Genomic DNA, 19829 nt, shown 5'->3' with positions numbered 1-19829 from the left:
GTAATGTCATAATTTTGTAAGTGCATCTTACCAAAACAACAGTGGTGACAATCCATTTACCCATTTAAAGTGCTGTTTGTCCCACGTAGGCCCCCATTTCTGCATAACCTTAGACAAACTCTTCTGAAATGTGCTTCATAGTGTCACAAACTCAAGGCATATGAATGCCCTGTGTCCCGTTTCCACCTCTAATTATCTTAATATTAATGCAGTCCTTCTCCCAGCTAAGGACTGTTTTTTTGCAAAAAATCTGAAATGTTGCTGGCATAGCTTTTTAACAGAATTCAGGACTTGAAACAGTTTATCTTTTGTGAAATAAAGGGAGTGGGGAGAGAGGGAGTGGGAAAGTGAAAGATACATACTAATGTATTTGCAAAGGGGAGGAGAAAGGTTTTTTTTCTTTCTTTTTTTTTTTTTCCTACTAGAACAGCCCTATGACGAACAAAGGTATCTGAGAATCAGGAAGTAACCAGGCAAAGATATCTGGGAAAGTCAAATCAAAGACATTTCAGATCACTTTGTCTACTGCTCAGCAAAATGGCAGCTATTTACACTATACTGGTGTTATTCCTGGCAGTTTTTGTTGCTGGATTTATATTGTTGATCATGGCGGCAATGAATTTTGATTTCTCCAACTCTGAAATTCCTCCTGGAATGAATCAACCTGTGAAGCTCCGAATCATTCATATTATTTTAATATGCATAGCTGTGGTGGTAAGTTAACTAACTGCATACGATTTCTGTGGGAAGAATGGTGAATCTGTAAATTTTGTACTTGATGCAGTCCTAGAGCCTCGCTTGAATCAATTTTCAGAGAGGCAAGCAGGGCATAGCGATCATGCTGTAAGCTGCAGTTAGAAGCTCGGTTTTGCTAAAGAAACCTTTACCAGATTCTTTACACTACACTACATTATTGCAATCAGATTCTGCCTTGCTCTTACGTTAGGCAGTACGGGAGCACTGGCTAACACAAGGGTCTGAAAGCCTGACTGTGCCTGTAAAACGAATTGCGCTAACCTAGCAATTTGATTAAGAATGGTTAGTGGAAATGCAATAGAAACTATTTCCAGTCTAGGTTCACAATAGATCTGACGTCTTTGGGCCATGCTTTCAAGCTTGCTTGGAGTTGGGGGTGAGGAGTTCTGTATTTATTTTGAAGACTAAATTAGTAACTGAACTTTCCAGAGCTGGTTTTGGGAAGGTGGTTGATCTTTGTCAAACAAGTGACAAAATTAGGTGATAATGACCAAGAGAAACCGAAGGAATTCCATCTCCCCTGAACACATTTTCGTAACTTCTGAGCAGCTAAGCAGGCCTGTTTTGACGGGAATGAAGAGTTCTGGTCAGCCTGACTTCTTAGGGTGAGCTGGCATGTAAAAGAGTGGGAAGCTAACAAGAGTTAAAGCCCAACTTTTGGTGATCTCTGCTAACAAAGGATCTCACTGAATCAGGAGTATTTTCATGTAATGACAGATGCATAAATGCTGATAGGAGGGCTAGGAATATGTGAGAAGTTGTGCATGCACTTAATAAATTACTATAGCACCTCCAAGAGAGACAAATTCTTTTAAAATGATATCACATATACACACACAGACAGGCATATATATATACATATATCAGTTGGGAATATTCTAGATTATAGTGGATCACACTAAAGAATTCCAGCATGTATATTCTCATGCTGTGTCTCAACACAAGTTGTAATCAGAAAATATTGACTTCAATCCAGCAGATGAAAAAGGCAGCTCTCTTTTTACCATATGTACACTGCCCATTAGTACCATAAACTAGACCTGTATGCTGCAACATAATAAAGAATGAAAAAACAAACAAACAAACCAAACAAGTTCAATGTTAAGGTGAGAACAACTTTGTCGTTGTTCCACTTCTGCTTGGAAAACAGCAAATTACAATAGAATAAATCATTTCACCATGTTTGTATAGAACAAGAAATACTAATTTCTATAGAAAATTAAAATCAGTAATGTTGCAAAGCTTGATAGTTTCTTCAGCCTCAAAATCAAATATGGAGAACAGCTATAAATAGCCAGTCACTGATGAATAAAACGCCTTTCACAGGTAGGTATATTGAGCGATAACACTGTACTGACGATCCACAGAAACATGGCAGTCTTTGATGAGAACCCCCTAATAAGATATTGTGTAATAAGAGCTTGAAGTGTTTGGAATGAGTAAATGGAGTATTTCAAAAAAGAGGTTAAGGGCTTTTTGGTTTTGTTTTGTTTCTGTAAAGTTACCTTGGACCTGTAGTTCTCAATTGGGTTGTTTTCACCCTTAAGTGCCTGGTGTGAGTATCACTGGCTTAAAGAAGGGGCAGGTGCTTAGGCTTACTAAATACCTCAGGAACTTCCTACAAATATATTGCAAACACCAGTCAATATTTCTGAGATGAATCAAAAGGCAGTTATCAAATACATTCTCATCTTAACTCATCACCAGAACTGTTATCCTTCACTGTTGTCCCATCTTCTCAGAGGGCAAAGACAGAACAGCCAATGAAAACCAGACTCATTTTCAATGACAGGTAAAGGACCTGCTGAGAAAGCAAAGGGATATACTTCACCAGTCTTTGTTAATGCTGCATTGCTTTGGGATTAGGCTCTTTGGTGAACACGGCTGTTCATGTGACCTCTCCCGATGCTACTGTTATTTGTTCAGTTGTACTGCACCTGTAAAACTACCCAAATATTTAATGATTCTCCTAAAAGATGTGACTTAGATATCACGAGTATGCTGACATTGCAGTTCCTTTACTTGGGAAAATACAGAATCTTCTGAGTGAATTCCCTATTCTTTTTGCCTTTGAACAGGGAAAGATTTTGGAAAAGATTGGTATCTGCAGTCAGATTAACTTTGTCCGGTACATGCAAGGTGTAAGGACTCTGGGAGCAGACCAGAAGCTCTTCATCAAGGACCTGTGTTTTGGGAAAGTGCCTGTAAGGATTTATCAGCCTAAGGCTCCATCTTCCAGCCAAAGGAGGGGAGTTATGTTTTTCCACGGAGGAGGATGGACACTTGGAAGTGTTGGTAAGATAACTAGCAGAAAAATTACTATAATACAGTTTAAAAAGTGACCTCCTCATACATGGTAAAGTTGATTGTTGCTTGACATGTAGCAGTTATGGAATTTGAGTATAACCACAGAAGCTTTCAGAAGAAAGCATCCGCTATGCGTTGTCTGACTTCTCTTAAAGGGAAGAACAATGAGGTATGAGACAAAAAAAAACAAACAACAAACTGCAAACAGATAGTGAAAAGGGAAGATAAGGGGGTAAAAAAGATCTGCAGAGCTATGTTGGAAGGGTCAAAGACAAGTAGACAGTATTTTTCTTTTGCAATTCTTTGCCATATACAATGGACATCAGCACTGTTGAGAGGGAAAAAAAATCAACAAAAACAAAACTCACCAAAAAAAAACAAACGAGAATGTTTCTTTCAGACACCCATGAAAACCTATGCCGCTCTCTTGCCCGAGAAAGTGACTCAGTGGTTGTATCTGTTGGGTGAGTCTTTTCTTATGCCATTTTTTTAAGAGATTATTTCCTACACTGTGAATAGCATCTTATAGCTAGCCTGATCATAGCAACAACCATTCTCAGTAGATATTTCTGAAGGACTTGTCAGGTATGTGCTTTTACAAATTTACTCTGCTCTTGTTTGAAACCACCAAAGACTGACTCAGTTTTTACTGTCTGATTAAATCACAAATAACGCTTATGAATATTTAACTGGAAAAAGAAGGACATGCTTTTAATTCCCACCTAAAAATTGATAGTAAACAGCCAGTAAGTCAAATATTCTACTTAACCCTCATTCAAAGAAAATACTTGATGCTTACAGGAGCATTACATGAATGACAAGCTAATATTAGCATCAATATACTAACAGCTATTTGGATGATGATGATAGAGTTGGAGCAACAAAGACATAGAAAGGAAATACTCTCATTGCTACTTGACACATGGAAAGCTGAAGCTGATTACTTTAAATTTAATTTTTAAATTAAATTTTTTAAATTAAATTTAATTTTTAAATTTAAACTGATTAAATGACTGCCCATAAGACATGGACATAATTAGCAGCTGAGTACTCCTGTGTTGTTCAATACCTGAGCAATGCCGCAAAAAGAGATGATGATCCTAACAAATTAAGCTCTACTATCTGAACCTACTACTCACAGTTTATTTAAACAACCTATGGAGAAAGGGAAAATTCTAAGGTAATCGGTGTATTGCTGGTTGCAAGAATCGGTATTTTCAGCAATACGTTTAAAATTAACAAAAATTTCCTTCTCTTTCTTTTGTTGTCTCCTTCTGCGTATCAGGTACCGTTTAGCTCCTGAACACAAATACCCTGCTGCGTATGAAGACTGTCTTAATGCTACCATACACTTCATGAGGAACACAGAGCACTATGGGGTGGACCCTGCCCGTATAAGTGTGTGTGGGGACAGCGCAGGGGGCAATCTAGCAGCTGCTGTTAGCCAGACCCTGGCAGGTAGATCAGACCTCCCCAAGCTACGTGCTCAGATCTTGATCTACCCACACCTTCAGGCACTGGACTTCAATTTACCATCCTATCAGCAAAATCAGGGAGTCCCTCTCTTATTCCGAGAACGTGCTGCTTTTTTTGCTTTGCAGTACCTAAATGGGGATACATCACATATGGAAGAGGTCTTGGAGGGCTCACATATACCTATAGATATTAAATTAAATTATAAGAAGTGGGTGAGTCCAGACAACATCCCTGAAAAATTTAAGGCCAGAGGCTACAAACCATATGTGCTACTTGACTGTCCAACTGTAGTTTATGAGACAATGAAAAGATTCTGTGAGCCCAACCTGTGTCCCCTGCTAGCTGAAGATGCTGTTATTCAGCAGCTGCCAGAGTCTTTCATCTTGACTTGTGAGTTTGATGTGCTGAGGGACGATGGCTTGCTGTACAAGAAGAGACTGGAGGACAATGGAGTTCGAGTGACCTGGTACCACCTTGAGGATGGATTCCATGGAATCATGAACTTTTCTAATAGTGACTGGATGTCCTTTTCATCTGGAGAAAGGGGTCTCAACAATATTGTGAACTTCCTAAAAAGCTTATAGAAACAATTTCTTTTCTTCCATAAGTATTACCAATTTTCTGTGGTCATTTGTGCTTCTAAATTCCATGTAAGAGGTTTAGATAGGACAGTTTCAGAGCAATTATGCCAGCGTGATCACTCCAAAAGTATATTTAAAGAATGTTGTGAAAGTTTACTTTAGTGCTGTTTGAAATGTTCCATATGCAGTCACTATTTTAATGATCTATTTGGACTAGGCACTTGCTGCTTTCTTATAAATATTAAAGATGCAGTAAAATTTTAAATCAACATCTGGTCTGACCCATTTCATTCAATTATGATCTATGCTTTTATTCTTCCTAGAAGACTAAGTGCATTTCAGCAAATGAGACAGGTACTGATATTACAGTACTATAAATCAGTGCCTTTGCTATATGTTGCATGTAGCATCCAATCCTAAGAGTCCCAGTCACTGTCTTCCATAAAATTTCCATGGGCTGGGCAACTGATATTTTAGACTTGCAAAAATGGAGTCAAAACTGCAACCATCTCTGACAGAGCTACTCTGTTAACAGCTTTGTGTAAATCACAATGGAGGATCTTTGAAATGCTCTAAGTATGTTCCTACATTTATCAGACATACAAGTGTGTAGATAAGCTTGTTTCAGTATTTAAATACTCTAAGAACAAAACAAGGTCAACACATTTACTTTTGTAAAGCCCATGTTAGCCAGCTTTTTTCTTTTATAAATGTCCTTGTTAAGACTATATACTCCAAACTACTTAAAGAATGTCTATAACACAAGAAGCAGTATGTTGTGGCTGCAGATCATATGCAAGAGACAATTTAACCTCTACATTAGTTGGCTTGCTCCTCTTGTAAACAGCAACACATATCCACAATCCAAGAATGCCATATAGTATACCACGCCCTTTATCAATCCCACAATTAACAAGACGCTAAACAGGAAATTAAACACATTTTCTTCTGCCTCTTCTCCGATGTGATGCATGCTGGCACCTTGCACAACATCTCCAAGGACTTTTAAGCGTGACAGCTGAAGGAACTTGTTTTAACTTGGACTGCTCTAAGAGTCTACGTTATCTGAGAAACCTAATCAAAGATAGGCATAGAGACACCTCATCTTTTGTTAAGTGAAATGGCATTTTTTTATATACTGTCAGTGATACTGCTGGTGATTTTTACTGCTTCATTCATAACAGCAATTAGGACAACAATTCAATCTGACTACTCCAATGTCAGTATCCCTCCTGGAGTGAATCATCCTGGAAAGCTTCGAATTGTCCTTGCTTTTATGATTAGTACATCTGCCATGGTGAGTTACTTTGCTGTTATTTCTGCCAGAAGTGGGGTTTAAGTATTTTTTTTTGGTCACGTTATATAGATAATTAGCAGGATCCTGCTAGCTGCGTTAACGCTTAAATGAAAGCTTTCCTTTTTATTTTTATTTTATTTTATTTTGGTTGTTAACTTCAGAGGACAATTTTTTAGAAGCATTTCTATTAGACCTCGGACAGTTTCATTCAGGATTTCCCTATTAACTTAAGGGTGAAACCAACCATGAGCCCAAACAGTATCTGCTGAGCTTTCCTATCTCAATTTAAATGAATTATTTATTAACAGCAAGATGGCTTTGATTTTTGTTTTAGCTAAGCACAGATGATGTTTTCAGGGCATTCATGGGGCTTTCCAGTAACGCGGGTAGAAGGCCAGGTGCTTTTTAAGCAGATAAAAACAGAGACTCTTGGGAAACCTTGGAGGAATGACATCTGGGCTGTAAGGTGGTAAGTGGTGGGAGGTTGGTATGAAGCCGTAGGACTTGGTGACACTGAGAAGGGAACACCCTGTCTTCTTCCCTACAGCGTGTTGCCTGACAGGGCGTGGGTCGGACGCGCGGGCCTACCTGCTCAGGCGCGTGGTGCCAAAGCAACCCCGCTCCCCCAGGCCCGTAGCCTCGCAGGGGACCGCCACGGCTCCATCTTCTCCCGTGACAGCTTTCTGCTGAGAACCGAGCCGGAGCAGCCGCCAAAGGCGAGGGTAGCGGCGAGTGGCTCTGGAGTAGGCTGAATCCCGCTAACACGAAGCCTGGATGCCCTCGCAGCGGCCGGGGGAAGGCAGGCGCAGGGTCTCCCTCACAGCAACCTGCCCGGCGGCCGGGCTCGGCTGCGCGGCAGCCTCCCCTCAGGCGGCCCGCGGCTGCTGGCTGCCCCGGGGAGGGCGCCCCGCGCTCAGCCCGCCTCTCCTCCCTCTCTCCGAACAGGGGAAGATTTTGGAGAAGATGGGGGTGTGCACAAAGATCGCCTTCACCCGCTACATGCGCTCCGGGAGGAAGCTGGGGCCGGACCCGCAGCTCGCGCTAGTGGACGCGCGGTTTGGCCGGGTGCCGGTGAGGCTCTACCGGCCCCGGGCGCCATCTGCCGGCCTGCGGCCGGGCGCCATCTTCTTCCACGGCGGCGGCTGGCTGTACTGCAGCATCGGTAGGGCGGCTCGGGGCATTTGCGGCCCCGAACGCAGCTGTGGGCTGCTGCCGCTGTCTTCCTGAGGTGTGAGGGGGACGAATTCCGCCCTGACACCCGGGAGAAGGGCTGAGGTGTGGCTCAGCTTCCCCGTTACCCTCGGCAGCGGAGGGCTCCGGGCGGAGCGCTGCTGCTCGCCTCACGGGAAGGCGGCGGGGCTGAGGGGGAGAAGGGGAGGGAAGGGGCTGAGGGGAAGGGGGAGAAGGGGAGGGAAGGGGCTGCGAGAGGGGGCGTGGGGCCGGGGGAGCGTGGCCAGGGTGGGACAAGGCGGCCGCTGCCCCCCCGAGCCTCAGCAGCTGACGCACCCCGACCTCTTGCAGACTCCCATGAAAAGATCTGCCGTTACATCGCCAAAGAAAGCGAGTCGGTGGTTGTGTCTGTTGGGTGAGTTCAGTCCACACTACCCTTCTGATATTCATATATATGTATTTCTTTTTTCCTTCTCTGCTAATGCAGGGAGAGTGCAAACAGACCGACAAGTAACGTTCAGGTATCTCTCAGCACAACTCAGAACTATGCTGGCACCACACAAAAAGGAGGAATGCTTCTTAGAAGAGTTTTCTAAGGAGCTAAGTGACTAATGAACAAACTTGGAAGGCAGTGGTTCAGTAATTTGTTTAGACGTACACTACAAGGAGGTTTCTAATGCAATCAAATGGTAATATATAAAACTGGTAAGACAGAAAAATAAAACTGCCTCAATTACTTAAATAAAGAAAAATAAAATTTAATAATTCTCAAGGGACATACCCTAAGTGAAGGTGAGGTGCAGCCTGATTAAATTACATTATCCACAAGGAAGATGCAGTCTACACCAGAAGACCACAATGAACTTGTATCACTCATGTTCTAATCAGCGTTCTTCTAAGAAAAAGTTCACAACGATGCTACGTCCTTGCAACTTCCTCCTACTGGCTGTTACTTATCTGTGATAAATTGCTGGAAAAATACGTGTTTATCAGAATATTTCATTGTTTTTTGCTGAACAAAAAATACTCCAAGTAAGAGGGAAATGCAGGGTGTTAGGAAAATTGTATTTATAGTTATGACATTTCCATCTCTTACTCTTGTCTCCTGTGTATTAGGTACCGTTTAGCTCCTGAACACAAATACCCTGCTGCGTATGAAGACTGTCTTAATGCTACCATACACTTCATGAGGAACACAGAGCACTATGGGGTGGACCCTGCCCGTATAAGTGTGTGTGGGGACAGCGCAGGGGGCAATCTAGCAGCTGCTGTTAGCCAGACCCTGGCAGGTAGATCAGACCTCCCAAAGCTGCGCGCTCAGATCTTGATCTACCCAGGCCTTCAGGCACTGGACTTCAATTTACCATCCTATCAGCAAAATCGGGGAGTCCCTCTCTTATTCCGAGAACGTGCTGCTTTTTTTGCTTTGCAGTACCTAAATGGGGATGCATCGCATATGCAAGAGGTCTTGAAGGGCTCTCATATTCCTCCGGACATGAGGATGAAGTACAGGAAGTGGGTGAGTCCAGACAACATCCCTGAAAAATTTAAGGTCAGAGGCTACAAACCACACAAACCTCATGAATTCAAGGCTGAAGTTTATGAGACAATGAAAAGATTCTGTGAGCCCAACCTGTGTCCCCTGCTAGCTGAAGATGCTGTTATTCAGCAGCTGCCAGAGTCTTTCATCTTGACTTGTGAGTATGATGTGCTGAGGGACGACGGCTTGCTGTACAAGAAGAGACTGGAGGACAATGGAGTTCGAGTGACCTGGTACCACCTTGAGGATGGATTCCATGGAATCATGAGCCTATATGGTTATCGTGTTTTGAAATTTCGATCTGCAAAAAGAGGACTGGACAGAATTGTTAAATTCCTAAAAGGCCTGTAGAACAACTTTCATTGGTTATGTTTCTCTATCTGAGAAATCAGTGGATGTTCCCAAATCTTGGATAGTAATTGTCAGCAAAAATGTGATATCCCTTGGTGTAAAAATATCAATTTTGAAATGAGTGAATTTCAAATCCCATCTGAACAGTGGTCTTTGTCCTTGTGAGACTATTGACAGTTTAGCCTTTACGGTTTTAGTATTTTCCACGGGCTGTTTTTCAATTTCCCATCAAAACAGCATGTGATTGATTCTTTGTGTTTAATTAAAAGATGATTTATGTCCCTGTAAACATTTTTCATGGAATGATTTGGATTAAATCACTCCTGTGAATTATAGCCAGGATCTTTGTGATGTTCATTTGATAAGCTACAAAGAATGACTTTTTCTTATTTAGATAAAAAGTGCAAGTTATGTACATAGTGAGCCAGAGGGAAGAGTTAGAGGAAAGCTACAGAAAAAGAGGAAGAGATCAAAGTCTCAGCAAGAAGATTCAATGTATACAGTGGGCATTACAGAACCACATCTGCATGAAGAGTAGCTGTAGAAGGCCTCTGTTAATTTGGGTCACCTTCTTGAAAGCAAGTAAGGCCGGCCCTGATTTTGAAATTACCATGGCTGTATAAACTCCTACTCCATTTTGGTATGTCTCCACTATGCCCTCTGAAGCTTAGGGCAAGAGATACTGGTTGAGAGGGAGTACTTAAGGACAGGTTTTAGAAAGACAGTAACAATCAGGGAACTGGGCTCCTAATCAGTGTATCATAAAAGGCTGAGCTTAAAGAGAGACAAAATATGAACCAAAATATTCTCGTGTTCTTTCAGAGAGAGGTTCCCTGTGCTGTGACTTTTCTCCATGTTTTGAGTTTTCGTTAGAGGACAAGGCAGTGGTGTATCACTTGATTTCACGCCTTATTGTACTCTGCTGATGAAAGCAATGAGAAACGATAGTGAATATATTCAAAATCTTAAGACTGAGGAAAAGAAAATCCTATTAAAAAAAAGCAAATCATAAGACTAAGGAGATCAGAGATTTTTACAGAATAAATCAAATGCTATACTTCAGATTTCCCTGGGTGTACACAGAGGCGACGTTTAAAGCTTTTCTCCTGAAATTCACCAGAGTAAGGTTCTCTTTTTAATAGCAGCTGAAATTCCTGGGCAATTACGGGATTGGTAGGTCTGTCTGTTGAAGCACGTTCATCAGTGGTATCTGCTTGTAGCAGAGAATCTTTTTATGAAAGATGTAATTGAAAAGCTAGTGTAGCCAGTAGAGAAGAGTCATTATTCGTGAAATCTGAGCTGTCACCTCTTTGCAGTGCCTGCCTTGCCCTTCCAGCAGGCCGCCTTCGGACAACGAATCCCTAAATTTAAGGGATGCTCGCGGCGATTTGAGGACGGAGCGGGCAGGAACGCGGGTACCCTGCCGGGCTGCGGCTCCGCAGAGGCTCAGGCTCTTGGCGAGCGGGCTCAGGACCGGGACGCAGGGCTCAGGACCGGGACGCAGGGCTCAGGCCGTGCCTCCTGGCACCCAGATTACGCCCGTGTGCCGCCAGCAGCGCGGCCGCCCCCCGGTGCTCGGTGGCCGCCCGCAGCATGACCCCGGCGGCGGCTTTGCGGAGCTGTCACAAACGGGGCCGTGACGCCGCCGGCCTGCGGGGGGGGGGGGGGGGGGGGGGGGGGGGGACGGCCGCTGCCGGGCCCCGCCGCGGGCCGGGGAGCCCCGCGGGGCCGCCGCCGGGCCATGGCGCTGCTGCCAGCGCTGCTGCTTCTGCTGCTGCTGCTCCTGCCCCTGGCGGCGCTGGTGCTGGGCACGGTGCTCCTCGCGCTGCCCAGCTACGAGATCCCGCCCGGGGTGAACCAGCCCGCCAAGCTGCGCCTGGTCCTGGCTGTCCTCCTCGGCACGGCGGCCGTGGTGAGTCCCGCGACCGCCCCGCGGAGCGCTGCGGGGGCCCCGGGCGCCCCCTTCCCCGGCCCCGGGAGCCGCGCGCCGCGGGCGGCCCCCCGCCGGCACAACCCGGCCCCCCGCACCCCGAGCCGGCCCTCGGGAGGAGCGTGCGGGGGCTGCGGGGCTGGCGGCGGGCGGAACCGAGCCGGAGCCGAGCTGCTGGGTTGCCCGCTAGCTGCCCGCAGCTGCGGGGGAAGGCGGCTCCTCGGCCGGGGGAAAGCCGCAGCCCTTCAGCCGCTCCTGCCGCGGCTGACATTTCTGGTACAAAATCCGGTTAGGGCTGCTTTACTTAATCCCTGGACTCACTTTTACAGCGTTGCATAAACGGCATTAGAGCTCTCCTAAACGCTTCCTCTGGCACTTGCGGCGCCTTTGGATTTTCAAAAAATCTTTAGCTTGCTCCGTTAGCCCCAGCGTCCCCCTTTCTGACCACGCAGATCTCGTTTTCCTGCACGGTTTCTTACACCATGCGCATCCTCCCGAAATGCACTTACCGTGCTCCCCAGCTCTCCTGAATCCTACCAGAAGGCAACAAGGCAATGGATAAGGACTCACATTAAGCATTTTAAATTATTTAGTAACTAATGAACTCAGTTAATTTTGTTCCCACCTTCTCTTTACTTGTTCACTTAATACATCGGATTTATATTCGAGTTAGTGAGCTCATTGCAAGAGCACTGGGAAAGGATGCTTCTTGGTTTTGTTCAGTACGTCTCTTGTGCAAATAAAAAGCAGTAACTAACTTGCACAACACATCTCAGCACTACGGATTTGTAAATCCACTGAGTTTTATAGTCTAATTCAGCAGTATTAGTTTATGCAATGATGAACTATAAGAGTTTGTGAGGATATTTCTGTATACACCATTTAATTGTTGTTATCAAGTATAAATAAAACAAGAATAAGCACAAAGGTGTGACAGGCATCACTGACAATTAAAATGTATATTCCAAGATGGCCAATTTGGATGCACTATATAAAATTGCTAATATGATACTAGAATGACACTGGATTTGAGTAATAGAAGTAGTTTTTTTTACTCTATGTAGGAAGTGAGAGACTGGGAAAATTGTTTTTCCTGAATTAAAGAGCTTTATTTTTATCAAACAACAGGGGTCAAATTGCTGTGTGTGACGCCTAGATTTTTACATCTGATTCTTCACAAGATGATCTGGAAGATTCCAGTGATTGCTAATATGATATAACATAGTTCTCCTTGGTAAAACTAATCTAGGTAGTCTTAAAAGAAATACAATTTTTTCACTCTATCCTGAGATCTCTCAATTTCTTAGAACTGGACATTCTTCTCAAGAAAACCAACTGCAGAGTTACATTTCCTCACTGTTTTCCAAGAGTTTATGAAGGCAAAAAAGGGACTAAACAACCTATGAGAACGAACTCTCCTAGCAGTACTTAGAATACAAGAAGCCATTTAGAAAGAGTTTAGGAGATGCTTGCATAGCCATTATCTTCTTAGAGTGGTTCTCATGGTGGTTATTCTAACTTATTACACTGCTACTATTGCATCTTATTATAGAATACTAATGTTTTACGACATTACCACTTCTTGTCTTGTGAGCCTTGTGTTTCTTTAAAATTTTCCTCAAAAAGAGTTCAAGGTAAGTACGATGCAGATTTTTTATAACTTGGCTAAATCAAGACTTTTTAAGAAGCCTTAATTTCTTTTACCTTTAACAGGGAAGGATTTTGGAGAAGACAGGGCTTTGCAGTCAAATCACTTTTGGCCGATACGTGCGACAAGGACGGAGACTAAGGGTAGACCCAAAGCTCTTTATCCAGGATCTGCAGTTTAACAAAGTACCTGTGAGGGTTTACCAGCCTAAAGCTATATCACATGGGCAAAGGAGAGCTATCATCTTCTTTCATGGAGGAGGCTGGGTATTTGGAAGTCTTGGTAAGATATGTGCTGGAGGGATTATAATAATGTACAAAGAACATACTCATGTTTTCATTAAATTGAAATGAGAGGAGGTTTAAGCATGTGATTTTGGAGAAAGTCTGAAAAGAAATACACACCTTTCTAGAAATGAATATTCCCTTGATGTCTCAAAGATTAGGTCACTAGCAAAATACTAATGAAAATATTTCTTTTCCAGATACCTATGAAAAAGTGTGCCGCTACATATCCAGAGAAAGTGGATCAGTAGTTGTATCTGTTCAGTAAGTGAACCCTACCCAGTTCTATTGTTCAGAGACTATTGTTGCTGTGGTGCCACAGTAGAGCTGCACTGTTTTTGAAGATGTTATATTCTACAGAAAAAAAATTCTAAAGAATTCAGGGAAGTATATAAAGAGACAAATAGTGATAGCTGTGATTTCACAGCTCCTAACTGTTCATGCACTGATATACTCAGAAAAGACTCCAATGGGAATATTTGCCACACTAAGAAAATCTAAAAAACGCCAATTTAGAACTTAGGTAAAACAAGTCTTCCTTGTGCTGAACATGAACATATAGTGAGATGTTCCAAACACTTGTAATTTACAGACAAAGAGAATAATCACAGTATATTACTCCCAGTTTTACACACAGAAAGCAGAGGCACAAAATCATTAAATAATCTTGTCAAGAATACACCGGGGGTTTCAGCACAACTAAGAAATGAATTACAATGTTTCATTCAGTTTCTTAATTAGAAGACAAGCCTACTTTCCTGTGTCTTTGTGATTGAACATACAATTTACAGCTTGTGCACAATCACTAGCTGAGAAATGCCTGCTTAGAAGGTAATGAATATCCTGACCTGAAGGAAAAATACCCCAAAACAATGGGGCTGGAAGGCAGTGTAGGATAGCATTTCCGAATTAATACTGATGACATTTCCTTCTCCTATACTTGTCTCTTTATGTATTAGGTACCGTTTAGCTCCAGAACATAAATACCCTGCTGCGTATGAAGACTGTCTTAATGCTACCATACACTTCATGAGGAACACAGAGCACTATGGGGTGGACCCTGCCCGTATAAGTGTGTGTGGGGACAGTGCAGGGGGCAATCTAGCAGCTGCTGTTAGCCAGACCCTGGCAGGTAGATCAGACCTCCCAAAGCTACGTGCTCAGATCTTGATCTACCCAGGCCTTCAGGCACTGGACTTCAATTTACCATCCTATCAGCAAAATCGGGGAGTCCCTCTCTTATTCCGAGAACGTGCTGCTTTTTTTGCTTTGCAGTACCTAAATGGGGATGCATCGCATATGCAAGAGGTCTTGGAGGGCTCTCATATTCCTCCAGATATGAGGATGAAGTACAGGAAGTGGGTGAGTCCAGACAACATCCCTGAAAAATTTAAGGCCAGAGGTGTGAAGCCACTTAGGCCCACTGATTTTGTGGCTGAAGTTTATGAGACAGTGAAAAGATTCTGTGAGCCCAACCTGTGTCCCCTGCTAGCTGAAGATGCTATTGTTCACCAGCTGCCAGAGTCTTTCATCTTGACTTGTGAGTATGATGTGCTGAGGGACGACGGCTTGCTGTACAAGAAGAGACTGGAGGACAATGGAGTTCGAGTGACCTGGTACCACCTTGAGGATGGATTCCATGGAATCATAAGCCTGTATGATTATGGGGGGTTTTCATTTCCATCTGGTAAAAGGGGATTGGACAGCGTTGTTAACTTCCTAAAAGGCTTATAGTAAACATCTTAGATTCCACGAGTCTGTTCATGCCTCAACCTAGAAAAATATCTTTTTAGGATATTTAATATCAGGTGATGGGTAGTCAGTCAAAGGTGGCCATTAACAACGATAAACAAGGCTCATGTGAAGCGCATTCCAGCTGTTAGTTGGACCATGGAATATGCAAATGTTATACATGCTTGTACCATGCTGCAAGCTCTTATCTTTAGCTATGTCAATAAATAAGAATATTATTTTGAATGGACACCCTGGTTCATCCTACTCATTTAAAATAAAATGTGTGTATGCATCTGTGCAGAGAGACTGTGTGTAGCGCAGGTGTGTGGTGTGTTGGTGTGAGTAAATCACATATCACAGTGCTCTGATTGTGAGCTCTACTAGAGAAAAAAAAAAAGCTTAACTGAGTTGGTTAGGAGCCACTGTTTCACTCAGTAGGAATTATGATGCAGCCTAGAATGTGGTTAGGTCATTGTGGGGGCAGCAAACACAAATGGTTCTAAGGCAAAGCAGTTTCGCACATCACCCATGCTTCTCAGCACCCTGGCAGGCAGAGCCCCCTCTGCCCTAGTTTTAGCACTGGACTACTGAGTAATCTTTCATCCACAAAACTGGAAGAACAATTATTCAACAACCAGGGAGGGCAGCACTGGTGAGACAAAAAAATATGATTGCATCAATTAAAGATGGACGGGATTGGTGGAAAATTGAACCAAAATACTCTACTAAAGTTCTCATTGGAAACTGGCTGGAAGAGAGAAAAAGGGTAAGAGCATGAAAGAAGTGTGAGAGCAGGATAGAATGGGTCAAAATCAACTCTCTGCAAACAGTACACAACTGCAGGGGGAGCTGGAGTCCAGGCTCATCTCAGAAGAGTAATAAAAGAGAGAAGGTTAAGCATCTTGCTTGGCCTCCATTCATTCATTTTATGATCTGCCATTCTTCTCTCTAAGTCAGGACAGAAGCAATGTCTGAGCACAGTGTATGTGATGTGGTTCACACAAGATACAAAGTTTGCCAATTAAAAATGCTATAGACTGCTATAAAACTTAATAATATATACAACTATATAACAGTCATATATACAACTATACAACAATCATATATACAACTAAATAGTATATAACAGTATTATACAATAGAGGCTTCTTTTGCCCTTCCATAAGTTGATACTTATTACTTGTATCAATGGATCCTTAATAATTTGGATGTTGGTTTCATTTGTGCAAATGAGCATTTTTTGCTAGCAGAGCTGCTCTACAGATTGCGTGTCCTACTTAGGAGCTGAACAAAATTTTATCATTACACATTTAGTTTTGTTAAAACACACCAGCTAGGTTCAATATTGGAGCTATCAGGGCAAATCCTCCTGACTCCACTAAAATTACTTCCTTTAGCTTTCTTCTTTCTTTTTTTTTTCTTTTTTTTTTTTTTTTGCCTGACATTTATGAAATCTGATGTGATCTCAGAAGATGAACATAGTTGAAGGGTATAAAAATTATGTAGAAAAAAGAAATCCATGAAGTATTTCACTAGATTATAAATGAGGGTGAAATAAACTGAAAAGTAATGAGAATATTAAGAAAAAGCCTTTGTAACTGAAGAAATAAGCCAGGGAACAGTCTTCCAGAGAAGACAAAACATTTCTTAGTATTTTTCCAACTGGACTTGAGCAAAATGCTAGACAATATATTGCAAAGCCTGGCCTACTGCAGCAGGAAGTTGGGAAAAAGAGAGAAAAATGGGTTAAGTTGTCCTTTTCAGATGTTAGTTCATACGGCAGGTGACAGTATTTAACACCAAACCATGAATAATTTTTCAAGGTCTGTCTTGCATCTTATATTTACACCAAGGAATCAGTCCAGAATTTTATAATGGCTGATTACATCTGCTGACTTTACTATCTGAGAAAAAGTACGTGGTGCAGAGTTCCTTTCAAATAAGTGCTTTTAAAATGCATAGATGAAAAAAGTAGCACTGGAACAGAAGTTCTGTAATTACCAGGTTGCATTTGCTATCTCCTGAGTGTTGTATATCTCTCTAGTTTATCAAACCCACTGGGAAACTTGGCGGCAGCACATACAGCACAGACTTCATTTGCTTCCCAGATCACAAACCAGAACAAACACTAAGAAGAACCATGATGAAGAAATATGAGGTAAGTAAAAGGAATTTCAGATGCAGGGTTGTGTGTGCTAACAATCCATACAGCAATGATTTATAACTACTACTTAAGTCACATTTTATATCCTTAAACAAGTATATGTGTAAAAGAAGGCACTGCAGCTCTATGGCCAGTTTACAGGATCCAGAGTGCTCCCTTGTAGACGTGATTAAAGTGGGATGCCTTTCAGAGGCAGAGAGACAGCACATACTTCTTGGTTTTCTCTGATTGTTTCCCAGTGTCTGCCTGGTAGGGAAACCCGTGTCCATGAAGAAAATCAGCATGTGACCAGCCAGGACTGGGGATCATGTCTTCAGGACATTCTGTGGGCTTTAGTAAGAGCTTGCTGGTAAAAGATGATCGGCACAGCCCCAAATCATAGGAATGAACTACATTTAAATGAGTCCCAGAATAACACTTTTCCCATAAGTATCATCTGGTAGAATGTCCTCTAATGTACCTCTCCATCCCCAAACATGCTGATCATTCTCTCCTGACAGACAGCTAGAGAGTATATGAAATGCTAATGCACAATGAAACCTTGCAGCACAAGAAAATCAGCTTCTCAGTTGCAGGCTTAAATGTTCCTGCAAATGTATGATGAATGTCTTGAAATCAGACAAATCAGATCTCAGGGTGTACAGATGTTGTTGTTTAACTGGAAATTTACCTTCCTTTAAAGGCAAATGCCTTTATTTTCAGGGATTAAGTTGTAAGTAAAAGTAACGTAAGTATTTACAAAATTTTGTGGTACCACTGGTAGCACAGTTGGACTCAAAAGCATGCTAAGCCATCTGAATGCTATGCACTGAGACAAATGGCATGGTTTCGTGCGCATCTCCTTGCAGGGCCTGCCAGCACAGCACTTCTTCACACATCACGAGGAACCAAGAAGCCGAAATTTAGTATCAGAGTATGAAGATAAATACAATAGACACAGTTATGACCCTGCGCTGCCTCCCCTCCGCAGCTGGAATGGACGCAAGCTTGCCTGGATTCCTCAGAAACCAGATTTCCCCATTCTTGGTAGTTTTTGGTGTTCTTAATTCAAACAGATGAAATGGTGCAGTGGTGAACGTATAGACTTAGAGCCAGCCCTTCTGTTTTTAAAATCATTCTGAAAATGGATTTTCCAGTGAAGTTTAGCTGCTTTCTTACCCAGTCAGTAGCTTATATTTATGATCATTAAAGTGGAAATGTTATCCAAGTAACTACACTTAATGACTGCAGGGAAGCAGTGAAGGATAAGCCTTCAACGGAAACATTTCTCTTCCCTATGCAATAATGCCAGACAGCAGCTGAAAACAAGGGGACCTGTGAGGTGTAACTGGTAGGAGAATTCACCAAGTGTTAGTATGTTTCTGAATTTAAGTGATATATACACCTCTGCTAATTTCTTTAATATCTACCAGACAGACTATGAAGAATCAAGACTCCTACATTTGTATCATTATTGCTTTCCTATCAATATCTAACAGTGATTTTCCCCTCCAGCCAGAGGGATGCACAAATACCATCGGAACAGAAAGATTTCAGTCTGTCCTTAATCTGTTGTCAGAATGGTACAAGCATTCCCCGTGCTCCCTGTGGAATAACAACACCAGGACCAAATATATAATTTTATCATTCACAACATTTAACCATTTCTTGTCTCAGAACCACCCACCAACTATGGCCTGCTCGAGCACCTGATGAAAAAATGGCACAAGAAAGAAGCTGGAATGATGAGGAGTGTCTACACCATTTCCTATGAAAAGCCACCAATTTCTGCTTTTGCTAAAATTCATGGCCTCTCTTCCAGGCAGGGACGTCATCCCCATAATATTGGTAGAATCCTGGACTATGAAGGGAGTCAGAAATATCTGCAAGCCCTCGGCCAACTAGCGAGAGACAGAAAAGCAAGAGATGCCTCTATGTAAACAGCTTAGTGTGATCTTAAGTACTACTTAATACAGCTTGTTGCTCATATACGTAAGAGTGATCTGTTCTGTGCGGAAGGAATGGGAATTAGGTTACGCAGGCAGAGGGAGGGCTGACTGCTGGTTAGAACAAGTTGCTGGGTTACGTTCTGAGCTGCAGATGTATGGGAATATTTTTTCAACAGAAGATATTAAATCACTGAAAACAAAATTTGTATCTGTCAGACTCTAGTCAATGAATAGCTGCATTAAAAAACAGAGTGGGGCAGAACCTGAAAGGTTTTAAATCTTTTAGTTGCTTTGTCCTTAGTCATTATTTCATTTTTATACAGCTTGCTATGCATTTCTTTACAGAAAAAGGAGAGAAGAAACCTGTATTATTCCATAACATGCCTGAAACATCCAAAAGTAAAGTAAGCATATGAAATGGCTGAATACCTAAGGACAAGGTGAACCAAGGTTTCTCTGAACGTAGTAAGCAAGCAGACCTCAGCTGCCCTTGGCTTTACATACTGAATAGCACTTAAGGGTAGATAAGCTGCAAACTACATTAGCTGGCCTCATATTACCAAACAGTAAGCCCAGAAAAAATAGCAGTTGGTGGCCTTTACGTTGCTGGATGGGACACCCTGATACTTAGTGCTGACAGAAGTCCAAATTCTTATTGCACTT

General features: G+C 42.4%; 4 protein-coding genes across 8 annotated transcripts; all 4 read left to right on the top strand.

The window, feature by feature from the left end:
• Window positions 1–365: 365 nt before the first annotated feature.
• On the top strand, window positions 366–5385 carry LOC106040182 (arylacetamide deacetylase-like 4). Its single transcript, XM_013187875.3, has 4 exons — window positions 366–714; window positions 2835–3051; window positions 3464–3527; window positions 4349–5385. Exons 1-4 carry the CDS (start codon window positions 538–540, stop codon window positions 5121–5123), a joined length of 1233 nt encoding a protein of 410 aa, XP_013043329.3. The 5' UTR covers window positions 366–537; the 3' UTR covers window positions 5124–5385.
• A 153-nt stretch (window positions 5386–5538) lies between these two features.
• On the top strand, window positions 5539–9833 carry LOC106040130 (arylacetamide deacetylase-like 4). Of its 3 annotated transcripts, none has more exons than XM_048067691.2 (4): window positions 5539–6417; window positions 7363–7579; window positions 7939–8002; window positions 8704–9833. In XM_048067691.2, the coding sequence occupies exons 1-4, from the start codon at window positions 6241–6243 to the stop codon at window positions 9476–9478; spliced, it is 1233 nt and encodes a 410-aa protein (XP_047923648.2). In that variant the 5' UTR covers window positions 5539–6240; the 3' UTR covers window positions 9479–9833. The 3 variants fall into 3 exon arrangements, with proteins under 3 accessions (XP_047923648.2, XP_066838387.1, XP_066838386.1); XM_066982286.1 differs by lacking the exon at window positions 5539–6417 and adding an exon at window positions 6459–6886 and having other exon boundaries at window positions 8704–9831; XM_066982285.1 differs by lacking the exon at window positions 5539–6417 and adding an exon at window positions 7078–7216 and having other exon boundaries at window positions 8704–9831.
• A 1324-nt stretch (window positions 9834–11157) lies between these two features.
• LOC106040129 (arylacetamide deacetylase-like 4) lies at window positions 11158–15321 on the top strand. Of its 2 annotated transcripts, XM_066982287.1 has the most exons (5): window positions 11158–11390; window positions 13122–13338; window positions 13541–13604; window positions 14300–14702; window positions 14856–15321. In XM_066982287.1, the coding sequence occupies exons 1-5, from the start codon at window positions 11220–11222 to the stop codon at window positions 15072–15074; spliced, it is 1074 nt and encodes a 357-aa protein (XP_066838388.1). In that variant the 5' UTR covers window positions 11158–11219; the 3' UTR covers window positions 15075–15321. The 2 variants fall into 2 exon arrangements, with proteins under 2 accessions (XP_066838388.1, XP_047923593.2); XM_048067636.2 differs by having other exon boundaries at window positions 14300–15321.
• A 313-nt stretch (window positions 15322–15634) lies between these two features.
• On the top strand, window positions 15635–19206 carry CFAP107 (cilia and flagella associated protein 107). Of its 2 annotated transcripts, none has more exons than XM_066982301.1 (4): window positions 15635–15840; window positions 17119–17232; window positions 18087–18264; window positions 19040–19206. In XM_066982301.1, exons 1-4 carry the CDS (start codon window positions 15742–15744, stop codon window positions 19120–19122), a joined length of 474 nt encoding a protein of 157 aa, XP_066838402.1. In that variant the 5' UTR covers window positions 15635–15741; the 3' UTR covers window positions 19123–19206. The 2 variants fall into 2 exon arrangements, with proteins under 2 accessions (XP_066838402.1, XP_013043333.2); XM_013187879.3 differs by having other exon boundaries at window positions 18895–19206.
• Window positions 19207–19829: the final 623 nt, after the last annotated feature.

The sequence above is a fragment of the Anser cygnoides genome, chromosome 23 (assembly GCF_040182565.1).
Source record: "Anser cygnoides isolate HZ-2024a breed goose chromosome 23, Taihu_goose_T2T_genome, whole genome shotgun sequence".
Taxonomy (NCBI): domain Eukaryota; kingdom Metazoa; phylum Chordata; class Aves; order Anseriformes; family Anatidae; genus Anser; species Anser cygnoides.
This window is presented reverse-complemented; position numbering and strand designations above follow the sequence as displayed.